At 43.7% G+C, this 17534-nt stretch overlaps 1 protein-coding gene across 4 annotated transcripts in view; it reads right to left on the reverse strand.

Moving 5' to 3' along the window:
- RARB (retinoic acid receptor beta) overlaps positions 1-17534 on the reverse strand; it is an 829117-nt gene that overhangs the window by 32541 nt on the left and 779042 nt on the right. For all 4 annotated transcript variants that reach the window (XM_020971102.2, XM_020971099.2, XM_078151358.1 and 1 more), the window contains one exon: positions 170-330. In XM_020971102.2, coding sequence (XP_020826761.1) covers positions 170-330 — 161 coding nt within the window. The remainder of the gene's footprint in view (positions 1-169; positions 331-17534) is intronic.

The raw sequence follows: 17534 nt of genomic DNA on the forward strand, positions 1-17534 counted from the left end.
GGGAACACGATGCAGGGTTTGTGGGGCGACAACATGTGAGTCAATCTGTCCCTGCACACGTGGCTTCTCCTGCAGCATGTGTCCCCTACGTGCAGTTTTTCCTATGGTATATTTCCCCTCTACGCTATTCTGACGATGGAGCGTCCCTCCCCCCACAAGCGGGTCTTACCGTGGTGTATTTCCCCAGCTGGCAGAGGGATGGGAAGGTTTCCTGGTGAGCTTTCCGGATCTTTTCAGTGAGGTCATCCAGTTCTGCTGTCATTTCATAGCTTTCTGTGAATTCCTGCTTCGAAGGCTCTTTCTTCTTCTTATTCTTATCATTTCTGACAGCTAGAAAGAAGAGAGATGGCAGTTCAGGCATCACCCACTGGACCGTGGCACGGGGCAATGCATCTCTACGCCCCAAATACTGCCTTCAGACTTGCTCCACTCCTCGAAGTTTTTACCAAGTGGGAGTGCTGTGCCAATGCTTTCTCCTGGGAAAAGTCACTTGGCATCCAAGCTGTCCTGGGAGAAAAGTAAATGTGTGTGTGCGTGCGTGCATGTGAGTGTGTGTGTGTGATTTCGTGCACGTGCGCACACAGGCATCTGTATACACTCGTACAGATCTTTAGGTAACCGCAGAATCACCTAGAATTCAGCCCCATCCCAGTAACTGCTGAGAGAACTTTCCATTCAGAAAGTCTTGTTCTAGGAGCAGGGACACTCATAGCAGATATAGCTAGAGTATTTCCATTCCTAATCTGGGATGGTCAAAGACCTGATCTCCTTCCCCAGGGCCTTGTATCTTTCCAATTAGAAACACTCAGCTTGTTTCTATAATGAACGTGTTATTACAAGGATGGGGAAAGCTGATTTTGAGATACCCTAGGACATTTCAGTCGGGAGCTGGCTGCTTAGAGAGGATCTGATTACCTGTTAAACAGGTATCTGTCTTCCCAAAATATATGATGGCTAGAATTCAAGCAAGGAACTTTCATCAAGCGTTCCTGGAGGAAGTCAGCTAAAACCAGGGATTCGTGTGGTTTCAAAAGGTGATGGAGGTCAAGAGAGTCAGAGAGAGAGGTGCCGGCCTGGGTTCATGCTCTGCCCCTGATTCAAAGCAGACCTAGAGCTCCAGTCCTGCCTTTGATAAGAGCTGTGTGGCCCTGGACTACCTGTCTCACTGAGGCTCGGCCAGCGGGGTAGCCCAATAGATACAGTGTTGGACTGGAGTCAGGCAGAACTGAGCTTGAATCCAGCCTCAGACTCTTACTACTTGTGTCACTTTGGGCAAGTCTCTTCACCCTGTTTGCCTCAGTTTCCTTATCTGTAAACAGGGATAATAATAGCATCTCTCTAGAAGGGTCATTGTGAGGACAAAATAAGATTGAGTTTCCAGTCCTCTAAAACTCCCTGATTATCTTCAGACAAACTGCTCTCTAACCTTGGTCCCCCATCTAGGAAACTGGCTATTTGCACCTCAGTGTAAGACTTTATATTTATCCTTACTGAATTTTACCTTGCCATGAAGTAATGATCGGCTAGATGCCTAATGTTCTTTTTGGACCCAGCATCCATCACCCAGAATATTAGCCTTGTCTCCTAGCCCTGGGTCATATGAAGATCTGATAAGTATGCCATATATACCTTTATTCACAGTCACTGATAAAAACATGAAACAGAAGCATCTGACCAGGTACGGATCCCTGGGGCCCCTGCCATGTTGGCATTGAGCCACCAGCAATACCTCTTTGAGCCCAGTCATTCAACCAGCTCTGAATTCACTCAATGGCAGCTTTGTCCCACCCATTCTCCATCTTCTCCACAAGAACAGCATGTCTTACTTTATCAGAAGCCTTGCTAAAACCCACGCGGACAATATCCACCGCACTCCCTTCATTGCTAGGTTAATAATGCTGTCCAAAAATGAAGTGAGGTTAGTCTGATCTGGCCTGTTCCATGGGAGGCCTTTGTCATCACCACTTCTCACACAGGTCTTGAGGAAAAGCCATGATTTGAACTCAGGTCTTCCGATTCCAAATCCAGCTTTCTCACAAGGGCCTCACGTTTCTATATGATCTGAGAGCAGGGTTTAAAAGCATTCTTAGGGACTAGTCTGGCTGCCTCTGACCGGCACTGGGATCCCTTCCCAACCATCGCCACCCTCAATAAAGCACATTCTCATTGTGATTGTTCCCCAAGATATAAGGACTCCTCAGAATATCGCGCAAACTTCCGCACAAGGACTGTAATCTATCACACACGGGGCCCTGTCCACTGCCGAGCTCGTTAGCTTAGAGCTGCTCATGGCACAAACATATCATGGCTTATAAAGGGCTGCCAAATATCACTAGTTACAAGGAGAGAATTCGCCTGGAATCCTACGGCCAGGTGGCTGCAAAGGTCTCTCCTGCTACTTCTGCTTTCCTTGGCTTTCTGCCGACGTCCAGGCTCTCAGAAGGCCTCATGGCAAGTGTCTACCAGCCCCAGATCAATGACGCAGGAGGGGGTTATTGGAACAAGAGGGAAGCCAACTCTAATATTGGGCACAGAATGAGCAGACAATCCCGCCCCGCCCACATATACACACACAAAAGTGATAAGGCATATGTTCATTGACCTATGGGGACCTTCACACTTTTTACGTTCTTTCTCTTTAAGCAGGGGAAGGGTGTCCCTGAGATTAGATCTACTAGCTCTGAAAACTGCTTGGAGATCTAGCATCATTGCCACATGGCAAGTGGCAGGATCGGGGAGAGGGAGTATGGGCCTGTGGGCTGGTGCTAAAAAGTCAAGAATAGGGGCAGCTAGGTGGTGCAGTGGATAGAGCACCGGCCCTGGAGTCAGGAGGACCTGAGTTCAAATCTGACCTCAGACAAATAACACTTACTAGCTGTGTGACCCTGGGCAAGTCACTTAACCCCATTGCCTAAAAAAAAATAAAAAGTCAAGGATAGGGGTGCTGAGATGCACTATACATCCTCTTAGCCTTAACATCTCCATTATCACCAAGGCAAAGCAGACAGATTGGCTCTCACTCTTTCCACAATTGTCTATTTCTCTCCTACACACCATTAAAGGCTACTCAATTTAAAAAGTATTTAATTCAGTGCCATATATGTGTGTATGTGACATTGAATGAAACACACACACATATATACATACATATATATTAGATATAATGTGTATATATCTGTATTATCTTTATATGTCTATATCTCTCTTTTTATATATATATATATGTATGTATGTTTATGTATGCATGTATGCATATATGTATATATCTCTGTGCCAGGCAACTAGAGATGCAAAGAAAAAATTTAGGCAATCCCTTCCCTCAAAGTGTTTACAATCTACTACAGAGATACAACTTCTCTCGGGCCACGTGACTTGTCCTCATGGTCAGGTCTGACTTCTTCTCTACTTCTAGATGGTCACTGACGGTTACTTCAATAGGTTTTTCCCGGTATACAAATGGTGGGTGGCCCATGTGGTGATTTTTCTCATATATCACCCTAGATTAACAACGCTGTAGCAACAACCCAATGAGGCTGGTCATACAAATAGGATGCCATCCTCCCAAGCTCGCCCCCCACTTTGTAGCTGAGGCTTGGAGGTTAGGGGACTTGTGCATAATCACCCAACAAGTTAGTGCTGATGCCAGGATTCAAACCAGGTACCCAGACGCCAGGTCTTCCATTGTTTTCCCTCCTGTCCATAACCTGTTGGGGAATTTGACCAGATCTCTGCTTGTGAAGAATGGTCATAAGAATGATGGGAAATAGCAAGGCATGATGGACTTTGAGGGTAGGCCTCAGAGTCAGGAAGACCTGGATTCAAGTCCCGATATATAATGAACGCTTGTTGATTGACTTGAAGTGGAATGAATACTGAGCGGGGAGTTAGAAGACCTACATTTAGATCCACATGCGGCCCCAGATTCCCAGGATGAGATTGGTAAATTGGTAAAATAAGGAGGCTGACCTCAGTGGTCCAAAGGGCTCTTCTAACTCTAAACTATTCCCCAGTGCACCCTTCCATAAGGCCCACAACTCAATCAATCAAGCGTCTAAATGTTTGCAGCTTCAGAAAGGGTGGGAAGAGGGATGAAGAAAAGCTGGGTGGGGGGAACATGGGTCCTCATCCTTCCTGGGCACAATTATTTCAGTTGCTCCTTGTGACTTAGCACACTTCCTATCATTACACACTCCTGATCTGGAAGCAGTAATCAAGTAGAGGGAGGGAGAGACAAAGAGGGAGACAGGAAGATAGGGAAATGGGGAGAAAGGGGAGAGAGGGAGCAGGAGAGGGAGGAGAGAGAAAGAGGGGGGAAAAGGAGAAGGGGGAGGTGAAGAAGGAGAGAGGGAGGAACAGAGAAAGAGAGAGGGAGAGGGGGGAGGGGGAGAAGGAGAGAGAGAGAGAAAAAAAGGCAGAGAGGGAGGAAGGGAAATGGGGAGAAAGAGGAGAGGGGTAGCAGGGAGAGGGGGAGAGAAAGGGAGAGAGAGAAGAAGAGAGAGAGGGAGGAAGAAGGAAGAGAGAGAAAGGGGGGTAGAAGGAGAGAGGGAAAGCGATGGGGGGAGGGAGGGAGAGACAGGGAGAGGGAGAGAGAGAGAGAGCACCTCAAGAGGACCCAGGGAATAATAAATTCCCCTGGCAGAGAATCTGGTCCAATGTTTGTAAAGTACTTCTCTGCTGAAAGGTACTCTATAAACACACTGTACCTTGTGTGAAGGTCTAAGTGCTACAAATCAGATATGGTGACATAAAATAACATATTTATGATTCTGTATCATATTGCAAATGAAATGAATGTAATAAAAGTGTCACTTGCACAAACACGCCTGATGTACAGATGTTGGCCCATGCCTATGAAAACAGACATCCAAGCACTTTTATTTGAATGTCTAATCATTGAAATAAATGAAGCTGGGTGGATTTTACTGGGAGCACTTGGAGATATACATATATACATACATACATATATATATACACACACATATATATGGAATGCTGATGCCAGTGCAAATTCCTTTTCAATGGGGCACCAGAAAGAGGAGAAGTCGGGGGATGTTTTTTTCTTAGAACTCAAGATTTTTTAAAAAAAGAAAACCTAGACCTCAAATCCATCACATATAATAAAGAAAAAAGTCCTTGGTGGAATTGACTACTGTTATCAACAGGGTAAATTGCCACATCCTGGTCCATGGTATCAGAGCATCTAGCTGCAGAGGGCAGGGTCCAGGAGTGGGGTTGAGATGCCGTCTCTTCCAGTTCTTAGCGCTGCCACACTTTGAGTACGTCAAGTCTCTCTCGGGGACTGTGTCTTCATTTGTCAAAACAAACAAAAATTGGATTTTTGTCTAAGGTCCCTTCGAATTCTAAGTCCTAAGATTAACGAGGCACCAAACAGAGAAACGAAAAGCCTAGGGAAGGGAAGTTCTCGGAGGGTGGGGGCCCTGTCTGGGAAGAGTTTGTAGTTTAGTTTTGTCTTTGCATCCCTAGCTCTTCCCTGGCTCAGGTCCCAGCACACAGTAGGTGTGACTGTAGATATGGACACTAGGAACTGATGGGATGAAGTAGTTTAAAAGTCTTTCGGCATAGTTTGCAATAACCAGGCTGATATCTGGCTCTTCTTCTCTCTACCTGTGGGATTAGGGGAGAGTCAATGAACATTCTCAGCCATCAGTTTGAGCCTTTGTAGAATGAGGAGGTCAGATGAGCTGATCCTTAAGGAACATAGGATAGATTTGTCTGCTTGGTGTTGCTCAGAAAGAAGAAAAAACCCACAAAGATGGAACTGAATTTGTTTGGAGTCTTCTATTCCTAACAAAGTACAGGAGAACATTTTTCACAAAGGTAATTAAGACTACCTGGTTGTCACAAACAAGGAAGGTATCATCACTCCAGTGTATGAATATATCTAAAAGTGAAACATAAAATACATTTCCATCATGTTTTAATCATGTTTTCTGAATTAAACATACAAAAAATCACATCCATGGATTTGAAAGCAAATTGATAAAGATATAATTTTCTCATTAATTAAGCATTTTCATGCACTGGAGTATATTGGAATAAGACAGGTTCTACAAACCCAGAAATGGAGAAGGGGCCACAAGGATGCTGAGGTAAGGAGGTAAATCGGTGGCAAGGAAGCCGATCAGGTTGCTAGGGTACCTTCCACTCCTGCCCAATCATGTCATTGCTAAGACAGAAGCCCATTAATGTTTAAGAAGCTGACTTCCACCCAAGATGGCAGAGGAAGAGGTTTCCAGGCAGCCTGCCTCATTTTCTTCAAATGAACTCCCCTCAAAAAAAAAATATAGGAAAGCCAAAGCAAAGGAAAATGGTCAAAAATCCACATAAGACAATATAAATTTGGGAATACAGACTGGATATGTGATTTTATTAGTATTGGCATTAGAACTTCCTTGCAATTTATGGTCTTAGAAAGTTGTCCAGAGCACAGAGTCATTAAGTCATTTGGCAGGATATACTGGACTCAGGACTTGAACCCAGGTGTTATTGACTCTGAGGCCAGTTCTCTTACCACGTTCCAAGCTGCCTCTTTTTTAAAAAAATAAATGTACTAATGAGAAAAATGGTAAAATGGCGAATACTTTTTTGAAATGATGGAATGACTGAAATAAATAAGATGCCAGATGTGATTGAGAGGAAAAAGAAACAATACAGCATATCTTGGGAGATAAAATATCTTCAAAGAGATGAGTGCACATTACAAGAAAGGAAGTAAGAATGAACAGTAGTGAATTTGCAAGAGGCAAAGGAGAGGATGAATGAATTTGAAAATCACAGGAAGATAGAGTTTAAAAATGTTAAAAGTGACTTGCAGAAATAATGAAGAGAAAGAAGAGAAAGAGAGAGAGAGAGAGAGAGAGAGAGAGAGAGAGAGAGAGAGAGAGAGAGAGAGAGAGAGAAAGAGAGAGAAAAAAAGAGAGAGAAAGACAGAGAGAAAAAGAGAGAGAAAGAGAGAGAGAAAGAGAGCGAGAAAGAATATGGAGGATACCACACCACCACCACCAACAATGATAAACAAGAAAGTTCGGTTGAAGTAACCAGCTTATGCCAGTGGAAAAGAAAATGGCGGCCAACACCGATGGCTAAGAAGCAACAGCTCAGGCAAGAACCCAACTCTGAGCAAATCAGACACCATGAGGACACAAACGGAAGGTGTAGAAGGCTGTGACAAGGACAGCTAAAAAGGGAGAATTGGGAAGCTTGCAGACTACATTAATGAAGGAAGATGAATTTAATAGAAAGAGCATGGGAATCAAGATCTAACACGAGGAGCCCTGGCTTGGCCACCTTTTGATCATGTAAGATGGCAAAGACCTCTCTGTGCTTCCATTTCCCCATCTGTGAAATGGGGCAGATATACCAGTACTTCACAGACCTCCTGGGAGGATGTGACAAAGAAACACACCCAGAAGCATTTGGGGAAAGTAAAATGTTAGGCATACTCACACAGCACAGTGGAAAAACATAAAATCTTCCCTGCCCGAGACCATGCACTGGCCAGACTGTGGATTCTTTCAGCCTTCATAAGCCATGCAAAGTATTAAATGAGTCTCTCAAGCACGTTCATCTCCTCCAGAAGACTTATGAAAGGACATGAGTAAGATTGCTTATTGTATTACTGCTAGATGGTAAGCTCCACGAAGGCAAGAGCTATTCCCTTCAGCACGGGGCCTTGGGCTCAGCAGGTGACCGATAAATACTAATTTAATTAAACTGAGTCAAGGAACATAAATTTCACATTCAGGTCATGGTAACAAGCATAATTAAGCACCTACTATGCGTGAGGTCATACGTGCTAAGCATTGGGAACAAAAATATATAAAAAGAAAGGGGCCCTGTCTTCAAGGAGCTTACATTCTAGCAGAGGGACACAACATATACACAGATAAGTAAATATAAAATTTATACAGTTTATATGTAAAAGAAATGTTGGCAGCAGGACTGAAAGTACAAACAATCGGGGATCAGGAAAGCCTCATGGGAGAATCTGCTCTGGAGTGGGTCCTGAATGGAGTTTTCAACTATATCAGGTGGTGGAAAACCTTCCCGTCTCTCCTGAGTTTTTCTTGTTGTAGGATCCATCCATTTCCCTTTGTCCTAAAGGCTATTAAGGGGAGTTGTTTTTATAACATCCTTGGGAGAAGAGATAAACAGTCCTTCATTATCAAATAGAAAATGCTCTGTTTGGCTTTCAAAGTCCTTCTTAACTGGTCCCTCCCTTAGCTTTCCAGTCTTTTTATATCTTACATCCCCTAGCCTGTGTGTGTGTGTGTGTGTGTGTGTGTGTGTGTGTGTGTGTGTGTGTGTGTTTAACTCTTTGTGACCCCTTGTGAGGTTTCCTTGGTAAAGTTACTGGGGTGGTTTGCTATTTCCTTCTCCAGCTCATTTTACAGATGAAAAAACTGACACAAACAGAGTGAAGTGACTTCTCAGAGTCACGCAACTAGCAAATGTCTGAGGCTGGATTTGAACCTAGGGAACTGAGTCTTCCTGACTCCCGGCCTAGCGCTATACCTTCTGTGCTACCTAGCTGCCTAGATATATATATAGACAGATAGGTAGGTGGAGATGATAGAGAGACAGATATAGACAGGTAGACAGAAATAGATAAAGATAGGTAGAGATATAGAAAGAAAGATACTGATAGCTATAAACAGAGAGACAGAGAAAGATAGGTAGATAGACATAAATAGCGATGGATACAGACAGACAGACACACACACACACATATGATGAAGATAACAACCCTGCTTCCTTATCCTTCCTTTGTGACTCTTACCCATCTTCACATAGAGTTGCCATGTTGGAGAGCTTCTTCCTGACCTCACAAGGATCCCAATGGAGCCCACAGGCCATCTGTCTTTCACCCTGGACGGATGACCAGCCCATTGTGTTTCTGATCATGCATTTCTTAGACTACATACCTCCCTCCTCTCTTATTCCTTCTTTGTAACATGCTGTAGGCTGGTCACTATGAGTCTCCCAGTGCTGCCCTCTGAGTAGGACTCATTTTTAATTCTTTGAGGATGGTAGTGTTTCATGATTCATTTAATGAATTAATATAGTGAATTGCTTGCCTATCTTAAAGCAGAATTTAAACTTCTGTATCTGTGGGCAAATGATATCTTTGTGTTTTTGTGTCTGTGTGTGCATTTCCTTTAGAAAATCAGACAGGACTGTAGGACCCCCAATGTAGAGCTGGGAAGGACTGGGGATCATCTTGTCCGTCTCCATTGAAGTAGCAGGTTATAGGGGATAACATGGTGGACTTATGATTTAGGAAGTCCTGGGTTTGAATCCTGCCTCCAGCACTTACTGGTTATGTGACCCTAGCCAAGTCATCTGCCTCCATCAGCCTCAGTTTCCTCATCTGTAAAATGAAGGATTGGACTCAATGATCTCTAACAGTCCCTTCTAGCTCTAAATCCTTTTATTTTACAAATGCAGAAACTGATGACCAGAAAAGTCAAGTGGGTTGCCAAGCTCTTAGGCTCTGATAATATATCCTAACATTCTTTTCAATGTTGTCCAAAATAAATACATAAAAACTTCAGTTTACACAGAAGTCCCAACAGCACCAAAACTCAAAGGGCCACAGATTTCTTTTACAACCTTGGACGACGAAATTGATATTTACAGTGACGACCTTGAAATGCTGAAAGAAGCTTTCAAGTCCTCAATCCTCAGATCACAGATTAATTTGTTCAGTAGTTTTAGTATCCGTGTTGATTTCTATTGAATTCTTATTCAATGAAAATCAGTATAAGACGTATGCATGAAATACGTGAGATAAATGGGATCCCTTTCTCTTACTCAGAATATTGAATTAATCAGAGTCCCTGTTCTGTCATCACTCTGGACACATAAAAAGATGTTTCAAGGGTTTAAGAAGAGGTAGGATGGTCATCAGTGAGGACCTAACCTTTTGGGGTCATGGACACCCCCTTTGACAGACTAATAAAGCCCAGGGACCCCTTTCCTTAAGAATGGCTTGGTGCCTGCATTCATAGTTGAAGGAAATGCTCGATTTCAGCTACAGGTTGGTAATGATACAGATGTAATTTTCCCATCCAAGTTCACAGATCCTTCCTGAAGTCTATTTACTGACCCCCTGACATGATGGAGCCAAAATTGGAACTCGGGTTTTCTGACTCTTAAGTCCTCAGCTCTTTTCATTGCCCTGGAACAGAGAAGAGCTCCTCCTGGAGCAAGAGCTGGAGATGCAGAGCACAGGAGCGTACAGACCAGAGTGGGCTAGGGTTACATTTACTCTGGGGTGGGGGAAGGGAGAGGCAGTGATGTCTAGGACCCTGGGCTCTACCTCCAGTGTTAATTTTTCTCAGCTGATGCTGAGCACTGTTTGAGGGTTAGGGCCCCCAGACCTACTCCTAGGGCAAGGGAGGGACGTAGTCAAGGCACCCCAAGATGTGGGAGTTGGCAACTTGGTGACCAGCAAGGGCGCTGGGGAGGGGACAGGGTAGTTATCCAGGCAGCTAGAGCTTGGGTGGGGGCGAGAACAGGCCCTCTCTGCCCCTAGATCTTGGCATCTGGGGTAGAAGCCAATTCAAGTGCTGCAAATGGAGTGATGGACAGACAAGTGGCCAATCCCACACCAGCCGCTGCACGTGGGAATGTCTGTCGTATCCGTGGCAAGTCCCGCTGGGCCCCTGTCCAGCTCATCCGTCATCGTGAGAGAGCGGAAGAACCCGCAACAATTCTGTCCGTGAAGAGTGATGGACTCCCACTGACCTGGCAGATCATGAAGCTTCTGGCACACAGAACCTTCATTCCCAGGTAGTTATTCTCTGGGGATTCACTGGAAAGGAAATGACTGAATCATCACCAGTCCCTATATAGCTCATGGCCACATGTGGAGGCCTGAAATAAACAGAAAACAAAATCTCCATTCCCCGGGGGTTTAGTCGAAAAGGTCAAAAAAAAATCTGAGAGAACACACACACACACACACACACACACACCCCTACACATGCACATGTGTGAATATGTCTTCTTTACCAAAAGAACTATCCTAGGACTCTCTTTGAGTTTTTTTCTCTCTGACCCGATCCCTGTGACATTCTCTCTCCCCCTGCCTCTCTGACACTGGATCTCCAGCATTCTCTCTCTCTCCCCCTCACTATCTGTGTCTTACATTTTCCCCTCTCCCTGATTCTCTGCCATCTTCTTTCCATCTCTCTCTGACACTCTCTTTCTCTCCTTCACTCTCTGTGTCTCACATTGTCTCTCTGTTACTCTTCAGACTATTTCTCTCTCTCTGATATTCTCTGTGTGACACTCTTCCTCTTCATTCCACCTCAGTCCCTTCTTCCCCAAAGCCTCAGAACCTAATCTGAACTGAAGATTTCAATGGCATGGGAAACTACCAGGTGAGGAAAACCCCATGTCATCTTTTCTACAATTTTTAAGTGATTAGCCTAAGGTCACACAGCCAGTATGCAGCAGAGGAGGATTTGAACCCAGGTCTTCCTGGCCCTGGAAGTTCAGAGGTGCTCCCTCTCTCACCACGGACAGGCTACCTCCTCTTACCTACCCAAGAGTCTGTCCCACTGATCTCCAGCATGAATAGACTGTTCTTACCAGGTAGGTCTTGTCCTCATCCTTTCTTAAACATTCTGCTATTCTCTTAGAGAACACCCCAGAGCCCTGAGGGGTTAGTTAAGTGATTTGCCCAAGATCACATAACCAGTAGGTGTCAGAGGCAAGACTGGAACCCAGGTCTTCCTGGCTCCATGGATGGCTCTCCCAAAGAAGAGTTTTGTAATGGCTCCTGGCACGGCGCTTTCAGAAACAGAGGCACCTCCTCTTAGGTTACGCTGCACAAACTGCTCATGATCTTGGGGAGGAAGAGAGCTGGGGTCAACTCTAGGGTCTGACGGCCCTGAGCTCTCTCTAGAAAAGCTGTCAGTCTGCAAGTACACATCATTAATACTTACTGCATGTGGTCTCGCAAGGAGGAGAAAGAAGAGGATGGCAAATGTGGCCCTCACCTACATGGAGTTTACAATGCAGCGGAGGAAATGCAGTATTTTCTTAATTCGTTACTATTATTCGCCTATTAATCAACCAGTAACAACAGCATTAGACACAAGAAATACAAAGTCTTTTCAAAAAGGACCCAGGGTACTCAGGGAAGCCTGTTCATATATATAGGCTGTTGATGGGTGTGAGTTGCCAGATGAAGAGAGAGGAAAGCTAGGGAAAGAGTGAACTAAGGTAGGTTATAGGCAGAGAGATGAGAGCAAAGAACAGGAGAACAGCAGATGTCTAAGCAAGGATGATGACAAGACCTAGATGGTGAGAATAGTTGATCCATGCTGGAGATCAGAGGGACAGACTCTTGGGTGAGTAAGAGGAGGCAGCCTGGCCACGGTGGAGAGGGAGCACCTCTGAATTTACAGGGCCGGGAAGACGTGGGTTCAAATTCTCCTCTGCCACATACTGGTTGTATGAACCTAAATTAGGCTAATCACTTATTAAAGCATTCATTAAGAGTTTGGTCAGTGCTAAAACAGGTTCTGATCTCCATCAGGAGAGGGAATTCCTCACTAGTTGCTTCTACCACCTCCCAAAGTGACTCTTGAACAGGGAATGGGGAATCTGGGTCAATCAAAGTTACCACCAGGAGCCAAGGATGATAATAACTAATTATACAGCACCTGAAAGTTTGGCAAATCAATCTGGATGCCTTTTGTCATTTGATTGCCATAACAACCCTGTGAGGAAGGGAACCTTTTGTCCCTATTGTACAGACAAAGTGACTGAGGCTTGGGAGAGAGAAATAATTTGTCTAAGGTGATACAACTAGTAAGTGTCAGAGGCAGGATCTGAACCCAGGCCTTCCTGATTCCATGTCTAGTACTCTATCCATTCCACATGCTGTTTCATTCCAAGGCTATCCCGCCATCCATCAGGAGTGTCAGGAGAAGGGGCATATGACAGAATTGTTGTCAGGTTTTCTCTTCCAAAATTCTCAGTCTTCCTCCTAAGGAGCTCATCAGAGTGTTTCTCTTATGTTAGCCCAAATTATAGCAGGGGACTTTACCATGTCTGTTTTACAGAACAAACACTGATGATGTAAGACTATTTATTAGACTTGGAGTCAGCAGGCCAAAGTTTGAATCCCAGCTCCGCTAATGACCACCTTTGTGACTTTTTCTGGGCCTTAGTTTCCTCATCTGTAAAATAAAGGGCTAGGTGGTCTCTAAGGCCTCCTCCAGCTCTAAATGTATGACCTTGTGCATAATTTTCCAAAATGAAGGGGTTACACCCATTCAATTAAAGGTCAAGGAGAATCTCCTAAGCTGGAAAGCTCCCCCAGGAGGGTAGAATGTATGTGTGTCACATTTACATAATTGTTTCCAGAATACATTTAGACAAGAGCAAAATAAATGTCTTTCCTCTGCAGGACTAAATCTTTCCAGTTCTTACCCATTTCTATTTTTCATTGGTTTCTTTTCACCCAACCTTGGTGAACCCTATGTAATTTACCAAGGCAAAAGTTTGAAGGTTTTTCCTGAATTGTATGACTCACTGTTGTTGAGAACTTAAAAAAAAATCCTACCAGAAAATGTATGTAATTTATTTAAAAAAATCCTCTAGCCAACAGACTTTAAAAAAATGATAACTACAGATTCTTTTTATCTCCAAATTGATTCATTCTACCATTTTCTGGGTATCCTCCTTTTTCAAGTACGTGGTAAAGATGGATCCTCCTAAAAATGCTGATGTCAAAACCTGATAGAATGAAAACAATGTGGGCCTTCCCCATACACCAAGGCCTTCTCTGTACGCCGGTATACTTGAGGTAGAACTAGTCGTACTAGAAAAATCAGAAATGTATGCAGAGAGGTCAGGTTGACCTAACCCATCATTGAGAGGATGACTTTTTGTTTCCTTCTAGAGAAGTCTCTTCCATTTAACTCTGAGCTCCCCATGAAGAGAGATGGAAGATATACCCTCCCTACAACCCCCCCTCTAGGTTCACTACGCTGAGAAACATGCGGGATAACTTAGCACGCATTAAAGACTGACCAAGAAAGGAATGCTGGAATTGGCACACAATATTTTTCTCATTAATTTTACAGGATGCTCCCCTTCCCTCCAACCCATTTCCCCTTCCTCACCCCAGAACCACCTGAGAGAATTCAGGAAATTGCACTAAGGACAGACATCTCCAGGGACTGTCATGTTCAATAACAGGGAATGATCTGGCTGTTCCATCACTTAGCAAAGAGGTTATGCTTCATGTCCTGGATTCCTGCTGTTTCTCTGTTTTATTCCAGCCTCTTCTCATCCATACTGTGATTCTTGACCTACAGGAAGATTTGGGAGCAATGGGACACCCCCCCCCCCGCCCATAGCTTCCCTTGACTTGAATTAAAGAATAACAATTATGAAATAGGGTTACTAAAAAGTGCCTCAAATTTGTTGATCATAAGAAACACAGCTTGGTACTCCCCTCCCACCCCACCCAGTCCAAGAATTATCACCAGCTCCAAAATTTCTGACAAAACAATGTCTTTTAGTGATTAATGGAAAGGCTGAGCAACACTTGCCTCTCTCTGATGCGCCTGAATTCTGGGAATACAGCTTGGTTTGGTCGTAATACACCCAAAGGGTTTACCATTAAAAAGTCTGATACTAAATCAAAGAATCACAGTGGGCATGACCTCAGGGGTCACCTAGCCCAACCTGCAACCAAAGCATGAGATCCATCTACAGGATCTGTATCCGCCAAAAGTGGCCATATTCAGGAGATGCCACTTTTTAAAGCAAAAGCTTCAATACCTCCAGAGGTGAGGAGCTCATCACCTACCCAATACCATTCAAAACACTGGTGCTGGTCTTCTCACAGGAAAAGAGAGTTCTATACCTACGGACCTACCCTTTGGGGGAATAAGTAGAATTGTTATAACAAAAACTACATATATGTGTACATATATATATATATGTATACATACGTATATACATACATATATATGTAATATATACATATATATGTGTACATATATATATGTATACATACGTATATACATACATATATATGTAATATATACATATATACATGCATGTGTTTGCATGTTGTCTCCATCAATAGACTGTAAGCTCTTGAGGGCAGGGACTGTCTTTTTGCCTCTCTGGATATCCCAGGTACTTAGTATAATGCCTGGCACACAGTAGATGCTTAATAAATGTTGACTGATTGATTGTATCCCCAGAAGGACAATGAAAAGATCCCCTAGTGAAGGGATGATCCTTGGGTAAATTAGCACAATGGCTTTTTTTTTAATAAATGTAGAACTGAGCAGAGTCTAATCTGTCAGCAAACTACTCTCTCGTAGCTTTGTTATCACTCCTGGTTTCCCCCATTAGCTCCCAAGTGTTATCAGGGCAGGGTCTTTCAATATAGTGCACACACCCCCTCTCTTCCTGTGCTGAGTAACCGCTGTCAGGTCTTATAGTGTTTTCATGTAAATGCCATATGCAGCATCTCCAAAACCACGTACCATTAATGAATCGAGAATCACAGACAATGGATTTTGACATATATGGAATAATAGCAGCAATAAACATTAGCCCCATAATTATTTCCTGTGTGGATAGAGCCATGAGAAAATATCAGTGTAAATATCATCGGTTGAGCATCAGGCTACGAGAAAAAACCTGCTCAAAATTGGATATCCTGTGGCTTCTGCTGAAAAATCAGTAATATTGGCTGATTTCAATGGATATTGGAAAAATATTTAGAAGTAAAATATAGTATTTCTTGGGGGGATGTATATAAAAAATGGAGTGGGGGAAGAAACGACAATTATTACAGAAATCCAATAAATATCTTGGCAAGTTGCCACTTTTTTTCCAGGTACAGAGATAATACATATATTGAAAAGGATCAAACCTATACTTTCCTTTTGAGATATGTTTGTTTTTCCTAAAAAAATCTCATGCTTTCCCATCTTTAAAGTCTTCCTACACCAAGCACACCACCCAAGGCACCCTGGTAAAAAAAATACTCCCCAGGATCCACTCAAAGACACTGAAAGCACCTGTCACGTTCCAAGAAAAAAGGCCCCTCCACATCTGTGCTTGAAATCGTGAGGCCAGGAAATAAAGGGGCTCTGAACACTGGCCTTACTGTATTATTCATTACCTAATTGCAGGGTTTTATTAGAAATATGATCTATTATAACCTTGAATGCAGTACATTAAATGACATTGAAAATTAGATTATTCTGATTATTAGCAGAGTGAGAAATGGGCTAAACATTTGTAAGGCTGCTAATCCATCAGTGTACCCATCTGAATGTAATCAAAATCAATCCTGGGCCAGTGTGTTTAAATCTAATTTTTTAAGGGTTCCATCCCCCCTGAGTTTCTTTCTAGAATGTCACCATCTTCTACAACAGTGATGGATTCTGTCCCCAGGGAGAGGCACTCGCTCCGATTGCTTCATCCACTGCACACGAGCCGCAGTCCATTTCAGGAAAAACACCCTGAATGGATATCATCAATAACAATGTATTTGAGGAGAAAAGCTACAAATTTATAAGACTCATGCTAGAAAATGACCAGTCCCCCCACCACCTCCTCCCCTTCACCAGACAAAGAGAATGGATAGTGTATCTCTCTTGGAGTCAGGAAGATCCGGGTTCGGATCCTGCCTCAGACATGGATGGGCTATGTGATCTATGGCCATCCGCTTGACTTTTCAGGTCAAACAGGAGGAGGGTCGGAGTCGATGACTTCTAAGGTTCCTCCAGCTCTCGGTCAGGAGCCGGGAATGGGTAAAAGGAGTCTTGCGAGTCTAGGACACTGCCACCTTCCTCCATTCCCTTCCCAACTTTTCTAACAGACAGTAATGGTCCAGTGACCTTGCCCCAACTCTCATCAGCAGAGGTCTCCTTTCCACTGATGGTGAATTCAGATCCAATTGTTGTAATCCCAAACAGGTGCGGTTCGGCGGGAGCAGGGCCGAACAGTGTCTGAGGCAGGGTTCAACCTCACGTCTTCCTGACTCCAGATCCAGTGCCCCCTTTATTATAACACCTAGAGGTCATCGAGATGGTTCACAGGACAGATTCAAAATGAATACTGATTAGGGAGCATTAGACAGAGCGCTGGGCCTGCAGTCAGGAGGGCTTGAATTCAAATCCGACTTCAGATACTAGCTGTGGGACCCTGGGCAAGTCACTTAACCCCTAATAATAGCCCACTGATAACACTAATCTGCCTCAGGTTCTCATCTATAAAATGGGGATGACAATAGTACTTCCCTCCTGGAGTTGCTGTAATGTTCAAATGAGATGATAATTGTAAAGCACTCAGTGCAGTGTCTGGCACGTAGCAGGTGCTCTATAAATGTTAGGTTTTTTATGATTATCAGAAATGAACCTCTTGAGGTAGGCCTTCCCTCCCAATTCACAGAGCTTTAGCTAAAAACAACAATAACAACAGGTATTTATATAATACTTCAAAGGTTTGCAAAGTGCTTT

This window comes from Phascolarctos cinereus, unplaced genomic scaffold (assembly GCF_003287225.1).
Source record: "Phascolarctos cinereus isolate Bilbo 61053 unplaced genomic scaffold, phaCin_HiC Scaffold_1;HRSCAF=81, whole genome shotgun sequence".
NCBI classification, from domain to species: Eukaryota; Metazoa; Chordata; class Mammalia; order Diprotodontia; family Phascolarctidae; genus Phascolarctos; species Phascolarctos cinereus.